The 24,708-nt window shown below is 42.6% G+C and overlaps 1 protein-coding gene across 1 annotated transcript; it reads right to left on the reverse strand.

The window, feature by feature from the left end:
- Nucleotides 1-4,629: 4,629 nt before the first annotated feature.
- Nucleotides 4,630-16,780, reverse strand: WNT11 (Wnt family member 11). Its single transcript, XM_085860992.1, has 5 exons — nucleotides 16,475-16,780; nucleotides 16,055-16,284; nucleotides 14,355-14,635; nucleotides 13,882-14,174; nucleotides 4,630-6,082 (listed from the first exon to the last, which is right to left on the reverse strand). Exons 1-5 carry the CDS (start codon nucleotides 16,570-16,572, stop codon nucleotides 5,908-5,910), a joined length of 1,077 nt encoding a protein of 358 aa, XP_085717118.1. The 5' UTR covers nucleotides 16,573-16,780; the 3' UTR covers nucleotides 4,630-5,907.
- Between the last annotated feature and the right edge of the window lie 7,928 nt (nucleotides 16,781-24,708).

A 24,708-nucleotide genomic window follows, 5' to 3' on the forward strand; every position in this document is an offset into this window, starting at 1 on the left:
TCCTCACAAAATGCACAATTGTTATGCTCAGTTGCTCCACTACCTGCACTACTCCAACGTGGCGCCAAACACTTCTCTCAAACGTCTAATGTCGTTCAATAAGCGGGGCACGAAGACCCCTAACACCCCACCCACCGTTCCACAAAGACCCCTAACGCCCCACCCACCGTGCCCCGGATTCACCTCCCCTCCTTCACACCAACCCGCACCGGATCCATCAAATGGGATTCCGGGCGTTTCGCTGGACGGCGGGATCCCGACACGGGAATCTGACTCCACAGCCCAGAGCGGGGCAAGTTCAGGGAACTAACCCCGGGACGTGCCGTACCCCCGAGTTGAGATGTTCTCCAGGTCTGGGGAAAAGCCTCCCATGACGACCGACCCGGCACAGACGCGCGACCGGCCTGGGGTTCAAGGTTTTGGCGGGAAAATCCATGCCGTTTGAGAGCAGCAGCAGCCCTGCGACGTGTGCTCGGAATTCGAACACAATCGCTTCCAGGCTCTCACGCTGTTCGCCAAATACCTCCGAACTGTTTCAAACGTAACACCTGTCTGGCGTCCTAGCAGGGGGTCCGGCTTAGAGAGTGGTTTGGGGATAGCGAGCGGTGCGTGGTGTTCAGTTACTGGCGGGGAGTTCGGAGAGGGAATCCGGCGGTGCAAGCTTCGGGGCATGACCACGTCTGGGACCATGTGCGTCACGTGCGGGACCGGACCATGTCCGCCATTTGGAACCGGAATCGGAACGAGCTGACGTTCGGTGATGGAAGTTCATGGCATTGTGACGGTTCACCACAATTTTGGGGGGGGGGAGAACAGAGTAAAACGGTGATGGTCATGTACTCGAACTAATCGGATCCGACTACAACAGTGTCCTGATGCAGCGCAAGCAGCAGGTGCCGCATCGTGAAGCACCCCGGATGTGAAATGTTTACTAAAACGACGTTGTGGTGTTTGTTTTTCGAGTGCTTGAGATGAGATGTAAATTCGAGAGATTTAAATTATTTAATAATTTAATATAAATAATAATTTACAATCAATCATTTAAAAAAATTAATAATAAATAATTTGGAAATAATTAATAATTTGCAATACACAATAAAAAAAACAATCATTTACAATAAATAATTTTTAATCGTTTCTAATTTATCATAAATAATTTACAATAAATAGATATGTATATTCATCATTCATCATCATATTCATATTCAATACCTAATGTAAAATAATTAATGATTTAAAATCATTATAATTTATCATAAATAATTTACAATAAATAGATATGTATATTCATCATGAATAATATTCAATACCTAATGTAAAATAATTAATGATTTAAAATCATTATAATTTATAATAAATAATTTGAAATTCATAATTTAAAATAATTTACAATAAATAATATAAAACAAATTATAATAAATCGTTTACAAAATTTTTTAAAATAATATCTTTTCATAAATAACTTACAAAAATTTTTTATTTTTATTAAATTATAATTAAGATACAATAACGAATGTAAAATAATTTGTAATAAATAATTTAAAATTAATTTTTTTTTCATAAAAATTTACAAAAAAAATCTCTTATAGTTAATATGCAATACCTAATGTAAAACAATAATTTAAAATAAATAACTTGGAACTCATAATTTGAAATAATTTACAATAGATAATAATTTAAAATAATTCATAATTTATAGTAAATAATTTGCAAAAAATAACTAATTTTTCATAAATAATTTTACAATTTTTTTATTATTATAATTAATATACAATACCTAAACTAAAATAATTTACAATAAATAATTTAAAATAATAATTACCAGTACCTAATTTGAAATAATTTACATAACATAATTTGAAATAATTAATCAAAAATAAAAGATAATTTAAAACTATTAATAATTTACAACAAACAATTCATTTAAAGTGTCCCAATCCCCATTGGAATAACTTTTGAAATCAGATCGAGGCTCATGGAAGCTTATTTTCATTTTCATCAAACGTTTAATGATGATGATGTTAATTTCCCAAAGAGTTTGATTTAAATTATTATTTATTTCCATCCATCACGCTCGAGCAGCACATGAAATTCCTTACCTTGAGATCGAGTAATGAGGTGGAGGGATGAAAAATGTCCAAACGACACACTCTCACGACTCGGAGAGGTGTCAGCGATTATTTAATTTGTCCATGTATCAGCATACCTGGCAGGGTGGCCTCGGGCCGAGACGTTTTCACAGTCCCGACTAAGCTGTGAAGCCTGGGTTCGAATCCTGACCCAGCTATTAGCTGCGGTCCTGGTGTTTCGTTGGCAGAGTGATTCATCATTGCCTAGATACAACATGTATATAATTAGTGAAAAACCATTTCCCTACTAATTAAACGTCCTGACGATAAAATACCTTTTTTTTAGACTATTAGTGTATGGGGGAGGGGGTATCCTGGGGTCATACCCCAGGCCATACCCCAGGATACTGCTGTGACCCTCTGAGGACATCATCGACTGGCTATAGCCTCGGGGTTGTAAGTTCAAATCCCAAGGAGTATTATGGAGTTGGGTAATGAAAGCTTTATACAAGTCGAGCAAGTCTCCGGAGAAATCGCCGCGTCATTTTTGGATAGTGGGTAAAAAAACCCAGCTGGCTCATTAATGACCTTCAGGGTTGGATAGTCTGCCTACTCTCCCGTGGTCTCGTCGACCCGTGATGCTACGGGCCGGTCGTTGTGGTTGATTTGTTCCTTGTTTTTTGAACGTGTTCTCATGACATGGATCCACTCGCTCACGTGTACAGGATGACGTCATTGTGAGAGATTAACGTCGGTAGTGACGTCAAACGGAACACCAAATGCCGCTTGGAGTCATCAGAAGGAACCCGAATGGAGCAATCTGTTCCAAACGATTTCACACGTCCTGGAATTGCGAGACATTTGATTCAACATTGTGGACACCACGCGTGGATACCTGTCGGATGAACACGTGATAAGTTGATCAACTATTATACCTGGTTCTCAGGACGGGACAGGTGCATTAGCTGGTTCGCGTTAACAGGACGCTGCAGGTGGATTTACCTGGTTCGCGTTGTTAACAGGACGTCACAGGTGTATTTACCTGGTTCGCGTTAATAGGACGCTGCAGGTGTATTACCTGGTTCACATTAACAGGATGCCACAGGTGTATTACCTGGTTCGCGTTTACAAGACGCTGCAGGTATATTACCTGCATCTCGTTACCAGGACGGGACAGGTGCATTACCTGGTTCGCTTTAGCAGGACGCTGCAGGTGTATTTACCTGGTTCGTGTTAACAGGACTCTGCAGGTGTATTACCTGGATATCGTTGCCAGGACGGAAGAGGTACATTACCCGGCTCTCGTTAACAGTAAGCGACAGGTGCATTACCTGGTTCGCGTTAATAGGACGCTGCAGGTGTATTACCTGGTTCGCGTTGTTAACAGGACGCGACAGGTGCATTTACCTGGTTCGTGTTAACAGGACGCTGCAGGTGTATTTACCTGGTTCGCGTTGTTAACAGGACGCGACAGGTGCATTTACCTGGTTCGTGTTAACAGGACGCGACAGGTGCATTCTGTGCTTCTTGGGGGCTTCCTGCTACGTGAAAGGAATTGCGCAAATTTGGCAACTACATCTTCACATCAAAGGCGCAAAAAATGCGCAACATCAGCTGCTGCATGCTGCCAGGTGGTCGTTGTTGTTTCTTGTGAAACCTGTGGCTGTTGGTTGCATCATTTTCTGGAAGCGCAGCTGTGCCGCTGATGCAGTGCCCCCGTTACCAGTTAGCTGGTACTCATTTTGCCAACCTCTGAAGGATGACAGGCTGAGTCAACCCACCTGGTGTTAATTCAATGGTTAAAAGAGGGCTCAAATTCAAGACCCTAAGATGTTAAGGCAGCCACCCTTACCGTTAAGCCAACAGCAGGCATTGCTGCCAGGTGAGCTGAGATGTATGCACACTCGTCTCCGCTCCGAGCTGTGTAGCCTGGATTTGCATCAGGACTTAGCTATAAACCCCCACCCTGGTGTTTCACAGGCAGACCGAAACATCACTGTGTGTACCGTTGTCCCTCAGATGACGTTAAACCGGAGGACCCGTCTGCAAGCACTGGTTTGTGGACGTTATAGGTCTCTTAATTTCGTGTAGACTCCAGGAGTTATCGCCGACACCCTGAACGAATTACAAACCACTTTGAATCGAACGTCAGGCCAGGCCAGCCAGTTCGTGAAAGACCAGTCATAAACGTTCCGCCGCCGACCCCACCGAGAAGGTGGAACAATTGAGACAGCTGAAACAACACAAACATGCAAAAGCGTTTGTGACGTCACAATACGACCTTGTGACTTTTGTTTGGAACCTCCTTTAAACCGAGAAGTTATATCCACCTGCCTATTGTATTGTGCGCTGTACTTTGCTCGTTTGCAACCACATTGAAACCACAAACCACGTCGTGCCGTGGTAATTCGAACGATGCGCCCTACATCGCTCTAACTACCGTTGTGTGTTACCATTTTGCCCACTGTGAGTAGAACAGGATTGGAATTGGAAGCACATTACCCACACTGCTGTTCTTTACCCCGCACCCCTCCCCCATTACCTTTATTTCCAATCGTGCCAACATTCATCAGTTTTAATGAAGTGCACGTGTACAAACAATGCAGACGAGCAATGATCTGCGGACACTGAAAACAAATTCGAACCTGTATTTTCAAAAGGTGAAAAGCACCCACGGCGGGTGTCTGTGACGTCATCCGATAAAGAAACGTGGTGGGTTTTTCCCGCGGTTCGGCGTGGATCCGGTTAATCCTGAGCGGACGCGGAATGCAGGACTCGAACAAACATTCCCCGCCTGGCTCTCCATCGACAGAGGAGGAGGAAGCTCGAGAGACACAGCCGAGACGTTTATATTATAAAGAGAATACCATCCGCGTTATGTACACGGCAATCCCGAGGCAGAAAGTTCATCCAACAATACCCCCCCCCCCCACAATACTCTCCTCCAAATTTGGGGATGCTCTGGTGCCCGACGCTCTGCCCTGAACAAAACGCCCATTATCCGGACCCCTCTCTCGCCCGGATCGCGCCCCTTGGTGCCAAGGCCGAGCTAATCGTGCTTTTGTCCGGCTCCACGAGCTGGTTCTCGTTCTCTTTCTGAGAACCACCCCCACCCACTCGTCCACTCCACCCCAGCTCCCCAAACATCTGCTGTTCAACACCATTTCACGCTAATTCCGTCCCCTCCCACGGTCTCCGCGGCAACAACACTCCGCTAGCAGAACTCGGGCCATGGCAGCCTTTAAGCTTAAACTTCGCTATGTGGAGAAAAATCATTACACAAATCGTATACAGTTGGTGCACAAATTATATACGTTACATACAAATCATCCATATTGACCTTTCAACAAGGACTTACAGAGTGGATGCTTCGTCAACAATAAGTAAAGGTCTCCATCTCCCCAGCTTTTCGGCTTTCAACTCCAAATGCTCCCATTTTTAATGAATAAGAGAACACTGCCCCCTCCCCCCCACTCCCAACCCCCAACCTGTCCTCTGCTCTCCCCATCCATGGAATATTTCTGATTGGCATCGTGGAGATTGATCAGAAGTTAGGTCACCTGGTTACCTATTAAAATCCAGGTCATGTGAGAGATCGAGACAGAGACATGAGCTTTGCCTGTTTACTTTGTCTTTGGTGTCAGAAAGGGGATCAGCCACTTGAAGCCATGGTTACCACGCAGAGAAATGGCAGCTTTTCTTCTCTTGTGTGAGAGTCCAGCAGACCGGCTGCCTGGCGGTACCTGCACACGAGGCACCGGCATGTTGAACCGAGTCGGCTTGAAGCAGGGTTTCTCCAACCATCGAGCCGTTCCCAGAGTACACCGAGTACGTGGGACTACTTGCACACATATCTCTCCACGGTGCGGCGACATTTCTTGCACGTCACGTAACAACACCAGTGGTACTTGCAGTGACAGCGCTCCAGCAGCTCTTCTGTGTAAGGGTTGTACCCGCGACCGCAGCACATGAGGTTGCAGCTGTCACTTCCCAGTGAAGTGCGGTTGCATTGCCTGGCAAGGTGAGAGTGGCATAAATGTGGGTGAAGATGAGAGAAGTTTTAGCATTTTACGGTAAGGTCCCCGATACAATAACACATTTACAAAACAACAAATCTCAGGGTTTTATACCTTCCCGACTACGGTACCCATCTTATCGGTAGAGCATGTGTGCGGAGCTTCAAAACCTGAATGACGAGTTCCACCATCTCCCCTCATCCTGTGACCCATTCAGAATGATACTTGGCCGATGGAGCCCTCTGCCTATTGAATGGTGTGAAGAACCCAAGTTGCACTTCCAGCGACACAAAAAGACCTTTTTTGAGTTAATTGCACGTCGTTTGTCTGATTTACTGAGATGTATGCACATGATCAGGTGGGTGTACATCATCGAATTTCCCAGAGACCAGATCCACGAGCCATATGTACAAACAGCTTCCCTGTTGCGTTCCGCTTTCAATCTCTGATTTTCTATCTGGAGCATTCGAGCTACCTCAATATGAACGACAATGAAGAGGTTTGGTTTTTTTTCACCTCTTCCATTTCTAGTCCTTTGGCCATTTATGAGGATTTTTGCTTCGCTCACGTCATCGCCTCGGGCGATAAAAGACGTTCCTCCAAGTGTTTCGTTTTTATTCTCGGTCTACCTAGCGGACACACACCGTGTCTCTGAAGATGCTTTCAAGGTTAAAAGATGACGTGAGAACACCATGGTCTATCGCCAAACATGAATACCAATTAAGACATTCCTACAATTTTCTGCACGCCTTGTCTGTTCGCGCAGAGTATACACCCCCAACACCCTGCAACCCCATCCCACCTGCAATCCTTCCACAACTAGAGAGTTCATAGAACACCTTACCCTGCGCAGTCTTCAGAAACAAGGACATCGGCAGGGTCTACGAGCAGCAAAAATTGGTTGGTCCTGATGATGTCATATTTTGTCCAAGTACTGCTAAACGCAAGGGTTTTGAAAGTAGCAAACAGGCGATTTGTGTTCTCGTGTTGAAGTATTTAATTGAATTTAAATAAAATAAAGATTTTAAAGCATTCTGAGGTTTACCGCCGTTGACGCAGCTTCTTTCACGCCACCTTATTTAACGCGTTGCATTAGTTCTTCGTGCTTGTCGTTTGTGTCCTTTATGACGTCGCTATAAAGAGTAAGTTTCCTATTTGGAATGATTTTCAATTTTGTTTGACTGCCAGGCAAGCAGAGTTAAAATATGATCTCACTCCTCTCTGCGCATTTGCGGTCGGGACCAATCCGGAGCCAAAGTACTTTAAATTACAGGTTTGTTTTCTGATTCATTATTTCGATTCGTGTTCAAAATAAAACATTCAATTGAAATGAAGTTGTTCCTCTATCATATAAAACTGACGTTTGTGGACGGACGGATGGACGGACAGACAGACAGACAGACAGACAGACACAAAGTGAACCAATTGTTTTCCATTCGCGTGCATAGGGTAATAGTTATATTTTGTACTTGTTCATCACAACAGAGCAATTTACTAACTAGCAGCCGACTATTAATTAATTTACATATACATGAAGTCCTGTATATGACAGAGTCTTTGACCCCTTCCCTCCATGCAATATCCATTTATTTATGCTCCGCTCATGTCCCTCCCATTTCCTCGCATTCCGCCCCCTTGTATCCCCCAAACTTGTTTCCTGCTTTCTCTACTCTCTCCCAAACACCACACACTACCCTCCTCTCCCTCCACCATCCTCCCTGACCTTCCCTTTCTCAACATTGATTTTCTTTATTTTGTCGAATTCCAAATGATGACCCTGGTCTGACTCGAATAGGAGAAGGGAACATCGCCAGGTCTGGAGAAACGCTAACATGTAACCCCTAACCCCCAACAATCTTCATGTTTTCCCTCGACCTCTCTCAGAGTCGCCCGAGAGATATATGGGGGATTAGGAGAAGCGAAATTGGACTCGAACACCCAGGCCCACGGTGAGTAGAGGCGCTTGGTGGTGAAGAGGGAATTACGACACCAGGTGCTTTAGTAAAGAGTGTTAATAACAGGGATGGAGGTGCTTTGGAGAGGGATCCTGGACAGTGCGGTTGGAAATGAGGTCATAGACGAAGGTGTGGTGCCCATTACTCTCATGCGGTGTAAACCATGCACTTAGAGAATGCAGAGATTGCGCTGTGACGTCACAATTGGCGATTGCCGGGGGTGATTGCAACTTGGGGCATATATATTATTATTATTACTGTTACTATTATGATCATGATAAAAGTATCGTTGGTAGCACCTGGCGTGCACGTGTGTGATGAAAATACAGATTACAGCCGTAAACTAAACCGCATTGCATCGTCACGAGGGGGTTCAAAAGGGTCGACGAGGAAGACACTCAAAGTAGCCCAAGAGGTGAGAATAAATAAATAAATAAATAAAACGTCACATGTGTGTGTGCATACATATATATATATATATATATATATATATATATATATATATATATATATATATATATATATATATATATATAAATTCCTTACTAATTACATAATTGAAACAAGGATCTTCTTTTTTTGTTAAACTACAGTTGCTTGACATTCTGCAAAACCCGCCATTTCGCCTTTGGTAATGAAATGGTTTTCCTAAAGCGGGTTTCTGACAATATCAACAAAGAAACATTTCATTGGTTTTTGAACATTGCGGCTTGCTGTGCTCAGCAGCCCCTTCGTGGATATCACGTGACGCTCGGACATTGTCGATGTCGTTTTTGGGGTCGAAACGAGGGTAAGATGAACTTTCCAGATCCAATGAAAGAGGAGCTGTACTGGGCACTGACAAAAGCAATTTGAAGTACAGATTTCTCTTTTTACATCCTTAGTCGGTTGTTTTTTGGTGAACCATTTTTGGTGAACTTTACCAAAGTAAAGCCCTCCACTACCCCCCCCCTCCCACTTCACCCCCACCCCCAAGACCGCCGGTAAAGATAAAAAAAACACCCCTCTACATTAATTGGGGTCACGCTGTTCCTGTGTAGCAAGTGTGGATGTAATCAGCCCAGAACTGTAGGAGTAGCGTGACAAACAAACAAACAAACAAACAAACACACAAATACCGGTCCATGAACTGAATTGTTGCTCCAATATTTAAAGCCTAAAAGCAGTTCACCTGAAATTTATACCGGAAGTGACATCACCACTAATCCACAACATGCTGATGGAAGCTTTTTGTTTTCTACAGTGTGGAAGACTCCGCGAGGAACTGCAACACAAAACGTACACACAGCTGCAGACAAATACACGAGACAACACGCAACGGACTTCAGGCAAACAGCCGCTGAGCTTGGGAGGAGTGACGTCACTTCCCAGTTCACTCTGGGTACCGCTATCTGTCCATGGTCAGGTGAGGCAATTCAGGAGAAGATTTCTCTTCCATCGAATGCTCTCTCAGAACGTTGCTTTACAGCACAGTGGTCATGCTCACGCGACACTACCTGGACAGTGTGACCACTACCTCAGAGCATCTGGGCACTATTAACTGATTAGGTTAAGGTTGTCAATGACAAAATTGTCCAAGCACGCGTCCTGAAATGGCTGCATATCCGTACCTAAGGTTTCTATGCAGATGTCACCGAGGCGTCTTCACGTCGACGGGATAGGTGGATACAATGGGACAGGTGTGTACATGCATCGGGGGTATACCTTGAGGAATATGTGACTTTTCATCAACCCCCCCCCCCCCCCGTACGTTTCGATTATCGATAGAATAAATAGTCCATGTCAAACCTGAACTACCCTCGTTCATACAACACTCGACCAGGTGATGGAGCAGTTTAAAATCCTCGTATTGTCATCGTTATCAATTATAAATGGTTTAAATTTTTTATATCCGTTTTCATCTGACTTAAAACATTTGAAAGTACAGCGATTGTTGTAGTATAAACTAACCTCGTGTTATTTGAACTAACCATATGATGTAGTTTAAAGTAACCTCATTATTTAGTTTAAACTTACCATGTTATGTAGCTTAAACAAACCTCATGTCATTTGAACTAACCGTGTTATGTAGTTTAAACTAATTTAGTGTCATTTGAACCATGTTATTTAGTTTAAACTTACCATGTTATGGAGTTTAAACAAACCTCATGTCATTTGAGCTAACCGTGTTATGTAGTTTTAACTAACCTTGCGTCATTTGAACTAACCATGTTATTTAGTTTAAACTTACCGTGTTATGTAGTTTAAACAAACCTCATGTCATTTGAACTAACTGCATTATGTAGTTTAAACTAACTTAGTGTCATTTGAACTAACCATGTTATGTAGTTGAAATTAACCATGTTATGTAGTTTAAACTAACCTAGAGTCATTTGAACTAACCACGTTATGTAGTCTAAAGTAACCTTGTTATCTAGTTTAAACTAACTGGGTTGTGTAGTTTAAACTAACCTTGTGTCATTTGAACTAACCATGTTATTTAGTTTAAACTTACTGTGTTATGTAGTTTAAACAAACCTCATGTCATTTGAAGTAACTGCGTTAGGTAGTTTAAACTAACTTAGTGTCATTTGAACTAACCATGTTATGTAGTTGAAATTAACCATGTTATGGAGTTTAAACAAACCTCATGTCATTTGAACTCACCGTGTTATGTAGTTTAAACGAACTTAGTGTCATTTGAACTAACCATGTTATGTTGTCTAAAGTAATCTTGTTATCCAGTTTAAACTAACTGGGTTATGTAGCTTAAACGAACCTAGTCATTTGAACTAACCATGTTATGTTGGCTAAAGTAACCTTGTTATCTAGTTTAAACTAACTGGGTCATGTAGTTTAAACTAACCTTGTGTCATTTGAACTAACTATGTTATTTAGTTTAAACTTACTGTGTTATATAGTTTTAATAAACCTCATGTCATTTGAACTAACTGCATTATGTAGTTTAAACTAACTTAGTGTCATTTGAACTAACCACATTATGGAGTTGAAATTAACCATGTTATGTAGTTTAAACTATCCCTGTGTCGTAAGAGGCGACCAGGGTTGCGTCAGGAAGGGCATCCGGCATAAAACATGTGCCAAATCACTATGCGGATCATACGGATGATCCGCTGTGGCGACCCCTAACGGGAGCAGCCGAAAGAAGAAGAAGAGAAGATGTAGTTTAAACTAACCTAGAGTCATTTGAACTAACCACATTATGTAGTCTAAAGTAACCTTGTTATCTCGTTTAAACTCACTGGGTTATGTAGTTTATACTAACTTAGTGTCATTTGAACTGACCATGTTATTTAGTTTAAACTTACCATGTTATGTAGTTTAAACAAACCTCATGTCATTTGAACTAACTGTGTAATGTAGTTTAAACTAACTTAGTGTCATTTTAACTCACCACATTATGTAGTCTAAAGTAACCTTGTTATCCAGTTTAAACTAACTGGGTTATGTAGTTTAAATTAACCTTGTGTCATTTGAACTAACCACGTTATGTAGTCTAAAGTAACCTTGTTATCCAGTTTAAACTAACTGGTTTATGTAGTTTAAACTAACCTCATGTCATTTGAACTTTACCTGTTATGGAGGTAAAACTAATCTTGCGTCATTTGAACTAACTGCATTATGTATTTTTTTTAAAAAAGTAAACTCGTAATTTAGTTTAAACTAACAGCGTTATGTTGTTTAAAATTACCGGGTTATGGAGTTTAGAGTAACCTCATTATTTAGCTTAAACTAACCTTGTGTCATTTGAAGTAACCACGTTATGTAATTTAAAGTAACCTCGTGCCATTTGAACTAATCACGTTATGTCGTTTAAAGTAACTTCGGTTATTTATTTTCAACCAATCGGGTTATGTAGTTTGAATGAATATTTTGTCATTTGAACTAACCATATTATGCAGTTTAAAGTAACCTTGTTATTTCGTTTTAAAGTAACCTTGTTATTTGAACGAACCACATTATTTAGTTTAAACTAACCTAGAGTCATTTGAACTAAACACGTTATATAGTTTAAATTAACCTTTTGTCATTTGAACTAACCACCTTATGTAGTTTAAAATAACTGCGTTCGCTAGTAACATTCGGTAGTATAGTTACATTAGGTAGTCAGTTTTTAGCCAATGGTGTATCATTTTAGCTAATGATGTTATGTAATTTTAACCAATGTTGTTGTGTAATTTAATTGTGTAATTTTAACTATTGTGTAATTGTAACCATTGTTGTTGTGTAATTTAATTGTTGTGTAATTTTAACTCGTGTTGTGTCATTTTAACTGTTGTGTCATTTTAAACATTGTTGTGTAATTTTAACCATTGTTGTGTCATTTAATTGTGTAATTTTAACGAATGTTGTGTAATTTTAACCATTATGTAATTTTAACTGTTGTGTAATTTTAACTATTGTTGTGTAATTTAAACTATTGTTTTTGTGTAATTATAACTCGTGTTGATGTGTGATTTTAACTATTGTGTCATTTAATTGTGTAATTTCAACTCGTGTTGTGTAATTTTAACTGTTGTTTCATTTTAAACATTGTTGTGTAATTTTAAACATTGTTATGTAATTTTAACCATTGTTGTGTCATTTAATTGTGCAATTTTAACTGTTGTGTGATTTTAACCATTGTTTTTGTGTAATTTAAACTCGTGTTGATGTGTAATTTTAACTATTGTTGTGTAATTTAAACTCGTGTTTTTGTGTAATTTTAACTGTTGTTGTGTAATTTAAACTCGTGTTGATGTGTAATTTTAACTATTGTTGTGTAATTTAAACTCGTGTTGATGTGTAATTTTAACTATTGTTTTTGTGTAATTATAACTCGTGTTAATGTGTAATTTTAACTATTATTGTGTAATTTAATTGTGTAATTTAAACTCGTGTTGATGTGTAATTTTAACTATTGTTGTTGTGTAATTTAAACTTGTGTTGATGTGTAATTTTAACTATTGTTGTGTAATTTAAACTTGTGTTGATGTGTAATTTTAACTATTGTTGTGTAATTTAAACTCGTGTTGATGTGTAATTTTAACTATTGTTGTGTAATTTAAACTCGTGTTGATGTGTAATTTTAACTATTGTTGTTGTGTAATTTAAACTCGTGTTGATGTGTAATTTTAACTATTGTTGTTGTGTAATTTAAACTCGTGTTGATGTGTAATTTTAACTATTGTTGTTGTGTAATTTGACTATTTTTTCTGTATAATTTTAACGAATGTTGTGTAATTTTTACCATTGTTGTTGTGAAATTTTAACCATTGTTGTGTAATTACTTCCGCCACCGAAAGTTGTTTTCACCCCTGTGTGTTTATTTGTTTTTCTGTGAGCATGGGATCTGTCAGAGTTGTGGACGGATTCGGAAGAAACTTGATGTTGTTGCGTTGTTGGGTGTGTGACCACGACGAATTGATTCGATTTTGGTGAAGATCCAGATCTGTATCTGGATAGGAGAAGTTAAAAAAATTTTTTTTTAAGTGATTCTTCACCATTGAAAGACGAGACCAAAACTATTTGTAGTATGACATCTCAAAACGTTGTGGATGGATGATGACAAAATTTGGTCGATGAGTTGGGTAGGTGACAACAATCTGATTCGATTTTGGTTAAGGTGTGGATGTAGATCTGCCCTATCAGTGGGATACAAAACGTAAACTGTTCAGCCTGGTGGAGGTATGCGCTCTACTGAGTGTCGTAATTTTTACTATTGTTGTGAAATTTTAACCATTGTTATGAAATTTTAACCATTATTTCAAGGTTGTTTGCTGCACGTTGTTGTGGTGGAGCTTGGGACTCGGGCGCCCCCTAACGACCCCCACACGTGCCTCCTCCACGCTTGTCTCGCACCTTCCCTGTGTGCCATCAGATCCCATCTCAGCGCTGTGTGAACAGTAGTCTGGGGATCCGGCCATGTAGATGAGTTCCTCCTTGCGGATGGGCCGGAGGTCCATGTCCTTGGGCACAAACTGCTTGCGAGATCCCACACGCCGTCGGACGACCTTGCTCGCAGACATGTAGCGCATCTTGAGGGTCGCAGCGATGGTGGCCAGTTCACTTGCTCCCTTCCAGCACGTGCGTACTGAGCACGATCCCGAGATTCCATGACACTTGCATTTGGTCTCCACGGTCTGGAGCAGCATCTGATGTTGGGATTCGGAAGGGTGGCATGGAAGGGGGGCGGAGGCGGTGTTAGCGTTTACTGTTAACGATCTTCGTTTATCTGTGGATGAACGTTCCCTTGAAAACCACTGACTAGTATGCATCGCTTTCCCAATGGATTGTCCCGAATACCCCAGGAACCATTCAGGAGCAACCCTCACCGTGCGTCCGACCAGGTTGTTGTGAAGATTCATGAGCTTGGTGCCTCTCGAGTTTCCCTTCCGCCGTACGTGCAGCGCTGCATCGGCGAACAGGCCACCCTTGAGCAGACCGAAGCGCAAGTTGTCACCGCAACCCCCCCAGCGGAAACCAGGAGATGGAGCAACCCCTGGCATGGGTGCGCACGAACAAGAGTTAAGGTCTCCAGCAGCACACGCTCTCGCGACCGCGTAGCTCGTAGCGGCAGCAGATAGTGCGTGTACGAAGGCGGACTCACGGGTTCCTGGGAAGGGAGAGGGATGGAGGTAGGGGGGTTTATGAGCATAATTACAGGGGGTGCTCCGATCCACTCCGACTCGAGTCTTTCCAGCAGGAAGGGGCGCGGATGGCGGAGATGTGTGATGGGAACAGCGGACTTCACATGACCAACACTACTGATCTCATAAAAGTTCAATTGGCGAGGTCTCACCTTCGAGAAAATGAGTTCAAGGTTAAGGAAACACGAAGGAAAAGGGTGGGGGGGGGTGGGGAGAGACAAGGGTCGCAGTGGTTTAAAGAAAGAGGTTGCTTCGAAAGTTTTGATCCTTAAATTCCTTCAAACGGAAAACACTTAATGAGTTTGATGCTGAAATCCACAATGGTGCATACTGGTGAAGAAAGGATCAATATAATAATAATAATAATAATAATAATAATAATAATAATAATAATAATAATAATAAATGTGCTGCAAATTATTTCTTTATTTTGCAATTTATATCTTATTTTAACGGAAAACTATAATCCGGTAGTATTCTGTCCAGCCCATGATGATATCCACAGCCATGTGCTGCACACGAAAGAGGAAGGAGGTAAACGATATGCATCGTTTTGGGGGTTTTACTCTTGCTTCCTGCACTTTACTATCATTCTTTATAATCCTATAAACCCATCGTGAAGTTCCTTGTGTATGGGTTCTGCTCCGAATCGGGTTCGGAAACCAAGTAACGACATTCAACTTTGAAACATCTGTGCAGCGTGAGACGGCTATCCCACACTGGTGAAATTGTAGGGCTTGAAAATAATGGGGTTACACAGTGCTATTTAGAGCTGAGTGCTTGGGTGTAACAATTATAATTTATTGGGAGAGGGAGGAGGGAAGATATTTCACAATGAAAGGGTTTTTTTTTTTTTTTTTTTTTTGTAAATAAAAATGCAACTGATCTGGTGATTTGTGATATTACAAAGAACAATTAACAATAGTCCCACGATTGATTGTTTTAACAATGGGAAATAACAATGAACAACAGTTCCAACATTGATTGTTTTAACAATGCGAAAGAACAATGAACAACAGTTCCACCATCGATTGTTCTAACAATGAGAAATAACAATGAACAACAGTTCCGATATCGATTGTTCTGACAATGGGAAAGAAAAAATGAACAACAGTTTCACCATCAATGTTGTTCTCACAATGGGAAAGAACAATGACCAACAGTTCCAATATCAATCTTGTTCTAACAATTGGAAAGAACAATGACCAACAGTTCCAACATCAATTGTTCTAACAATGGGAAAGAACAATGAACAATGGTTCCAACATCAATTGTTCTAACAATGGGAAAGAACAATGAACAACGGTTCCATCATTGATTCTGCTCTGACAATGGGATAGTTCCTCAAACATTGGATAGACGGTGTGTTTTCATCACGAACTCACCCCGTTCGAGGTCCGGTGCAAAAGAGGGTGCTTGACGCACCGACGAGCAGTTCCAGCGCATGTTGGAGAAAGTTTTCTCGCATGTCCGGCGTGTAGACCGAGCAGAAGCTGCAAACACTGGCATGAGTTCGAGGGCATCCCGGCAAAAGCGTATCTGCGCACCCAGCAGGCCTGGCACGGAGCGGCACTGGGCGGTGTGGTTCCATGGATAGTCTGTGTCCGCAATGGCGCTGGTCAGGGAAGAAAGGAGAAGGGGTGGATTTAGTGGGAGAGACCTCCACAAGGTCTTTACAGCATTATTCGTCGCACCGTGCCTCTCCTTATCCCCATTGCTCTTAACGAGGGTTTCGGCATTAACCGCCCGGAATTTCAGATAATCCGACTTTGTCGACCCGAAAAGAGGACCAGTCGATCACTCACAGCCAGCGGATGGCGATGCATGTGGCTGCGTGCATGGTTAGCACCAACAGAGCCGCCACAGCAAGTCTGGTGAGCATGACTCCTCGCACGCTGGACATGGGGTGAGACTCAGTCCTGGAAGGGAACGATTAGGCAGGTACACCTGCCTGGCCGTGCTGGCCTCCGTCTCTTTAGCCTACTTGGCTTGAAGAGTGGGTCGTATGAGAAAGTCCGTTGGTAGAGCGGGCTTCCTCCCGAATGTCCTGGCTCCCCGCAGACGTAAAACTCTAGCTCCCTCGGCCACACCGACCCTGCCTCTCCTCTCTCCCTCCCCCTCCCCCCACCCTCTTCCCGGATCTTTCGCACACCAGCGTCTCCGTCCGCCCACCCCCACCTCCTCGCTCCTTGCTTCGCTGAGAAACGTCGCCCCCTGCAGAGCACGGCTTGGCTCAACAAGTCGACATCGAAAGCACGTGCTTGGGTAGTTTCGGATCCGTGGTCACAAATGTACAGGGTCCGTCATTTATCATGAATGGACAGCTCGAGAAGAATCCAATGGAATGGTTTCCGCGACGAGGCGTTGGATTCCGGGTGGGTCCAAATCCCAACATTTTTACCACTTAGAGATTTAGCTCCTCTGGAGTGTGACTGCAAAACGAAAACCCTCAATTAGAATTCCTGAGCACAAGGCCTCACCACATGCAATGTTCAACATCACGGACAGGTCGAAAGGGACCCACGCGACACTGATGGGTCGAACTTTGACGGATTTCTCCATTCTGCTGAGATTGTAATATTCGTGCTTTAGATTCCTGGAATTTGAAAGCATTCCGAGGCCATCTTCGTGACAAGAGGAAGAGGAGATTGATCAGAACTTCCAATGGTTAATTTTCTGGAGATTGTCACTGATGCAGAATGTGGGTCGTCACTGCAGTTATTGCAACGCACTTCATGGGAGATGCAAAAGAAAGCACCAACTACGTACACTCAGCAGCGTGGACCGGGTCTTCACGCCCCCATACAGCCAGCTGATCCTGTCCTGGCAGTCATTCCATGTTTTTTTTTTCCGCATGTGCAAAAGAATGGACTGCTGGGGGGTTCAAGGTCACAGGATTGCGAGGCCTTCATCTCACGACCACCTTGCAAGCTCGAGAGGAAATGTTCGAATTGTCCGAGGACGGTTCAAATTTAAACCGACTCTTGTTTCAAACAGTGTGCCGGCGAATAATCTTGAAGGAATTTGTATTTACAGAGTTATTCATCGATCTGCGCAAATCACATGTTTCCCGCGTAAAAGCACGTGCTGAAAACCAAGATGGCGGCGAGAAAACGGTCGACACCGTTTGATGAAATTTTATTGCTTAAATAAAACGTCCACCCTGTTTGAAGTGACAGATCGTCGACTTCTCAGTGTGTGGATGATGTCCTGTGAAGGACGTCTGTGATTTACAGATTTATAAGAGCACGTTTGTTTGTTCCTTATACGTTGACAAACCCATGGGCCAATTTGCCCGACGTTTGCTGTACCGCGTTATTTTCACATGACGAAGGTTAACGTCACTACTTTATTAAAAAAAAAAATACTCAATCAAATTGATGTAAAAACCTGAAATTGCGCTTTGGGAAATGTAGCGTCGTATGTCGGGTATCCCCCTCCACCCCCCCCCACTTCCCCCACCCCCCGTGGTGGAGAGAGTCACTCAACTTACAATTTGGGTCACCCGATCATGATTGGGATAGTTCGACTTCAGCAAAACTTCAACGAGACTGATGTTTGAATCTGTCGCAAAAAAATTTCCCGAGAGTGCAACACGGCAATGATGCGCCAAATGGCCTAATTTCTTTGTTTGAGGTCAGTTTCTCCTTCGTTTCATGTTGTTGTTTGTTACCCTGTGCTCACGAAGTGAAAAGCAGGGTGAAGCGATCGGTAGTGTACGTACGTATGTTTGTCGTACACGTATGTCGTACGTGTCTGCATTTTGTTGAGAGCGTACATCGAAAACCATTCACCGGACGAAATTGAAACTTTACCACGTGTTACATGACCGTGTGATATAACGGTCACTCTTTTGAGGTCAACATGGACCAAATTTCTGAAATCTTCAATTTTCATCCGATTCTTTGGAAATTTGAACAGGATTTTCATAAAAATGACCGTCATGTGTCACGCGGTCTGGCAGCCATATTGGATCTAAGGGGAAAAAAAAATCTTTGAAAATCTTCATAGGAGAAACCGCTTAACCGATGAATGCAAAATTTAACTAATTGATCAACTTCCCATGGGAAATATGGTTTGATAAAGATGACGTCATCGGTCACAGGGATCATATTGGATCAAAGGAAAAAAAACCTTTAAAAACAAAAGAGTTGGCTTGCATCAAGTCCTTCTCACGACTATGCAGGGTATGTATTATCTGAATACCATCTAGTTGTTCTGTGATTTTTGGACGTACACACATGCATTCAGTGAATTAGTGTGGAAGGGGGGGGGGGTGGCAGTGGGTGGGTGGGTGCCTATGACCTGACCTATGGAACCCCAAGAAAATCTGTAAAATTTGGTGGAAATTGGGCGAGCCGTTTTCTTTTCTGTGATTTTCAGATGTACACATACATACATACATACATACATACATACAGATAGTTTCCCTGCTATCTGGGGAGAAGGGTCTTTTGGGATTTAAAAAAATGCTCATCCCGTGACCTGGGTATCCCCAGCACGTATGCAAATCTGTTGGAGATTGTCATAGGGGTATGGAATTGTACAGATGTCAAAGAAAGCACGCATACACACACACACACACACACACACACACACACACACACACACACACACACACACACACACACACACACACACACACACACACACACACACACACACACACACGATTCTGGACTTCTGGCTCGAGCAATTGGATGCTCTCCAGGTTCACTACGCTCGAGCATTCAATGAACTTATCCAAGGGGAGGAGGTAATGGATGAATGGCTCACATAATTTCGATTCCGGGTGCGTAGCACCATCCTCATCCCAAAATTTGAAGAAACCCAACAACCTCACAAATACAGACGAATAACATGTCGACCAACAACAAACAAACTTTTAACAGGAATAATCAGAGAAACGATGTGCCACCACCTCACACAACAAGGAGGCCGAGTGGCAGAACAGAAGGGTTGTAAACAAAGGTGCTACGGAACAATAGACTGTCGTGTACTTTTCATCGGTACCAATTGTTTGTACTTTTACATCATGAACTATGTTCCATTTCCTTGTCCAACCAATGGCAGTCGTGTTGGAATGTTTAAAAAAAAAATCTGGTTTCTAACCAATCATTTTGCCCCACACTACTATCAGGCTCTTGCTCCTCCCCCTCGGGGGACGGGTGTTGAGGGGGGCTTTAACGGAAGTGTGACTCGGCTTTGTTGCCTGGCAGCTCACTATTTACATTGTCGTGGAAATGTGCTCAGACTGGACGAAGTCATCAACCCTTAGCGGTGAGTAGACGTCGACACTCGATTTCAACAAGGCCACACTAAAGTAGAGAGTTCATAGAGCACGATACCCCACGCAATGTTCAAGCGGGTACTGCAATTTTGATTTTAACAGATAATGATTTTAAAGATCGTTTAAAAAAGAATCCTGATGTTTAGCACCCTTATACACCACCCTCGAGATTATAGAACATGCCCAAGTAGTGCAAAACTGGAGGTTTTTGGATTATTGTGACAGGCGATTTGTGTTCTGCAATGGTCAAGTATCTATCTATAATTCCAGCAATCTGTGTGTCTGTGTGTGTCTGCGACCACCGTTTCTCGACAACCGCTGGTCCGATCTAATTGAAACTTGCCAGGTATATTGCTGGGGACCTGAGGATGTGCCTTTTCAAGGTTTGATATTAATCGGACAAGTGGTTCCCAAGTTATGGCCATTTATTTACCAAACCAATGACAGGACTCGTTGCTGCGTAGGCGTGGCCAATGGGGAAGAGATTCTCAGCCGCGTTCCCCATTACGGCTTACAACGTACGGACTTCCGGATAGTGATGACTTACTGTATTCTAATAATTCCTCAATTTCTTATGCGCATTTATAGATAAACACAATGCCCCAATCCAGTCGTTGTTTACGAGAGCGAAGGAACGGCCTGTGTGGTTGTTTGAAAGTTTTTTTTTTTTTGCACGTACGGACATGCAAGAGCGAAGGAACGGCCTGTGTGGTTGTTGTTTCTGGCACGCGCTTTGAAAGTTTTTTTTTCACGTACGGACACGCACATACGGCCACCCATGTACGATTCATATTCATACACACATATACCATACGCGCTAGTATGATTCAATTGAAATAAAATAAAGATTGTAAAAGTCGCATCAATAAATTAATTCCGGTTTTACCGCCATTGACACAGTGTCTATTACACCACCTTATCTAACACGTTATATTAGTTCATGTGCCTGTTGTTTGTGTCCTTTATAACCTCCTTATAAACAGCAAGTTTTTCTGTTTAGAATAATTTTCAATTTTGTTTTGACTGTCAGGCAGGTCGGAGTCTGCCAGGAGTCAAAAAGAAAAATCTCACTCTTCTCTGCACACGTGCGACTGGGACAAATTCAGAGACACATTGCTGCTAAACGGCAGATTTGTTTTCGTATTCATGTTCAAAATATAACATTCAATTTAAATAAGTTGTTCCTTGATCATAAGCTAATAAGACAGACATACAGACGGACAAGAATCAATTGCTTAACTTTCTTTTAACTTAACAATTGCTTAACTTAACCCCGCTCTTTGCTTCACGTGCGTGGGGTACAACTTGTAAAACGAGGAGAACCAAATTGTCCACAGCTTTTATAGACTATAAAAAAAAGCTTTTCCCAGCGTCCCACATTCATGGATGATAAAATACATGCAAATGTACAAGAACAACCCCCAACTATTCAAACTGGTTGAGAAAGCCATGGAACTTTGGAATACCACATTAATACTCCAGCATGTGGCAGGAAAGATCGAAATACCAGGAATGAAGATACGACGCGGGATCTTCCAGGGTGACGGCCTTTCTTCACTGCCCCCTCCTATTTAATTGTCATGCCCTGCATCCACGAAGTAACCTCATCAATGAGCAAGGGCATGGATACGCCCTAACATCCAATAAAATAACGTGCAAAAAACAAGATAGGAGACAAATCTCCTGTAAGTGAATGATTAGGTGCCCTACGGTTTGTCTCGCAGATGTTATGGTGCCCACCAGCAGTGGATGATGTTGAGGATTGGCCAGGGAAGCAGGAGGCCCATGAGGACCCCCCACTGACTGACCTCTTCACCATCGGGCCACTTCACCATCTGTGACCTGAGGCCGAGAACCCCGACCCGCACCATCCATTCTGAGAGACGCAGCCCCTCGGCGACCCCCAACCACATGGCCTAGCAAAGGTCGAGTGGAAGGAGGTCGTTGCAGAGGACAAGTCCGCCAAAAGGATGACGTGGGGACTGGGGAGAAGATGCGGAAACATCGACCGAATCATATTATTTCGTGAACATAGTGCCAAATTGGCATGTGTGGACGACCTGTACCTTCCATGCGACGTTGCTCCACCATCAACCAGAAGACATTCACCTCCTGTGTAGAACGAACCAAGCAGGAATTAGATCGTCACCATCTTCTGTACCAACACGAACCAGCCAAAAAGAGGTTCAAATCAAGGAGCAGATTACTCCACGATGTCCAGCCCCTGAAAGAAAACATCCCCACTCACAGGATAGAGGCCTGGTCCAGACAACTCAAAGCTCGACCTCACAAATTATCTTTCATCCCTAACGAGTCCCTACCACAAGGAGCAAGCGAGCCATGGCAAATCTGGCGATGCCTTAATCGCCTTCGTGTGGGAGTCGGAAGATGTAAGGCCTTAATGCAGATGTGAGGCGATGACACAAATGACAATCACCGATGCGACTGTGCAGAAGCTCCTCCAAACAATGGAGCACCTCCTCGCCTACCCTCTACTGCCAGAGCCATGCAGACCAGATGACCTGGAGGTTTTCAAGCTTGCGTCTCGCACTGGTTGAGGAAGATGTAGCGACACGAGAAGAATAAGTAGAAGCCACTTGGCGAGTGCTCTACAAGAAACTTGGTCACTGAACACACCCCTGGATCTCAAAAATGAAGTCATAAGATCCTGGAAGCTGAAGAGCACTGACATTGGACCAGTGATGATTTTAGCAACGGGATTGAGAAAGAAAAACATTATGATGATACAAGAAACCATCCCTGGGACGATTACTACGAACGAACTACAGTTGTTGGTGGACGTTAAAGATCCCACGGTGTTCTTCGCGAAGAGTAGGTGAATACTACTGCTGGGAGAGGGATGGCAAACAGCCCGGTATAACCACCTGCTGGGAAGGTAATGGCAAACCACTCAGTGTACCCAGAAGAACTCTAACTCTATCCCCACCTCCACATCCTATCTCAGGAAAATTTGAATATTTCATTTTGACTTATCTCAGGTTCTCAACTTCATAAATGCGCGTTAGTGGTGGTCGTGTTTGATACGCCGATCTTCCACGACGAGTTAGTGACACTTATAAACAAAGGTTCCGGTCAAATTTGAACCCCCCTCACACGTTTGGGAACCTGTTGTATTTGGCACAATGTCCCAGGATTTGTAATGAGCACGTTCAGCCACCTCCTTTATCGAGGAGACCTCACCTAGATGTAATCTGCAGAGCCTTGACCTTGTTAATGGTGAGCCAGGTTGACCACAGACCAATTTGGACCGATTCCATCTGCAGAGAAAAGTAGCTTCGTTTGATTGTGTACTTTTTTCATCATGAACTTCCATTTACTTGTCCAACCAATGGGAGCAGTTGAGGTGTGGGTTGAAAAAAAAATCTGGTTTCTAACCAATCATTTTGCCTCACACTAATATTGGGGCTCTTGGACTTCTCCCTCGAGGGACGGGTGGCGAGGAAGGCTTCATCGGAAAGGCGAAGATGCTTTCCTACCTGGCAGCTCACATTTTGCATCGTCATGGAAATGATTGGTGGACTTGAGTTTCATTAGAGTTAAACTAAAGTTCACTGGAGTTAAACTAAAGTCCACTGGAGTTAAACTAAAGTCTACTGGAGTTAAACTAAAGTTCACTGGAGTTAAACAATACTTCACTGAAGTTAAACTAAAGTCCTCTGGAGTTAAACAAAAGTTCACTGGAGTTAAACAAAAGTTCACTGGAGTTAAACTAAAGTTCACTGGAGTTAAACTAAAGTCCTCTGGAGTTAAACAAAAGTTCACTGGGGTTAAACAAAAGTCCACTGGAGTTAAACTAAAGTCCACTGGAGTTAAACCAAAGTCTACTGGAGTTAAACTAAAGTTCACTGGAGTTAATACTTCACTGGAGTTAAACTAAAGTCCTCTGGAGTTAAACAAAAGTTCACTGGAGTTAAACAAAAGTTCACTGGAGTTAAACTAAAGTTCACTGGAGTTAAACTAAAGTTCACTGGAGTTAAACTAAAGTCCTCTGGAGTTAAACAAAAGTTCACTGGAGTTAAACAAAAGTTCACTGGAGTTAAACTAAAGTTCACTGGAGTTAATACTTCACTGGAGTTAAACTAAAGTCCTCTGGAGTTAAACAAAAGTTCACTGGAGTTAAACAAAAGTTCACTGGAGTTAAACTAAAGTTCACTGGAGTTAAACTAAAGTTCACTGGAGTTAAACTAAAGTCCTCTGGAGTTAAACAAAAGTTCACTGGAGTTAAACAAAAGTTCACTGGAGTTAAACTAAAGTTCACTGGAGTTAAACTAAAGTCCTCTGAAGTTAAACAAGGGTTCACTGGAGTTAAACAAGGGTTCACTGGAGTTAAACAAAAGTTCACTGGAGTCAAACTAAAGTCCACTAGAGTTAAACTAAAGTCCACTGGAGTTAAACTAAAGTCCTCTGAAGTTAAACAAGGGTTCACTGGAGTTAAACAAAAGTTCACTGGAGTTAAACTAAAGTCCACTAGAGTTAAACTAAAGTCCACTGGAGTTAAACCGCATTTGCAGCCCTATCCTCAGCGCCGCATTTCCTCTCTTGACGCAAGGAGTTTCGCACCACGTGTCTGTTCAGGGTTCTTTCCTCAAGCAGCACTTTGCTATCTGCACCTGGAGCTGGGTACCGCGTTCCGTGTCGTTGCTCCATCTTCATTGGATTTTTTTTCACATTCAACAGTGTGCCACGTGATTGTGACTGCAACATGCACACATTGCACGATGCTACATC

This window comes from Eptatretus burgeri, chromosome 17 (genome assembly GCF_056783735.1).
Source record: "Eptatretus burgeri isolate ZD-2024b chromosome 17, Ebu_testis_v1, whole genome shotgun sequence".
Lineage (NCBI taxonomy): Eukaryota > Metazoa > Chordata > Myxini > Myxiniformes > Myxinidae > Eptatretus > Eptatretus burgeri.

Excerpts from the sequence above, each read along its gene's own strand:
- WNT11 (XM_085860992.1), bottom strand. The coding sequence starts at position 16,572 with ATGTCCAGCGTGCGAGGAGTCATGCTCACCAGACTTGCTGTGGCGGCT. Across the intron at positions 16,285-16,474 it reads TGCATCGCCATCCGCTGGCT|CGCCATTGCGGACACAGACT; the intron begins GTGAGTGATCGA and ends TTCCCTGACCAG. Across the intron at positions 14,636-16,054 it reads TGCACCGGACCTCGAACGGG|GAACCCGTGAGTCCGCCTTC; the intron begins GTGAGTTCGTGA and ends CTCCCTTCCCAG.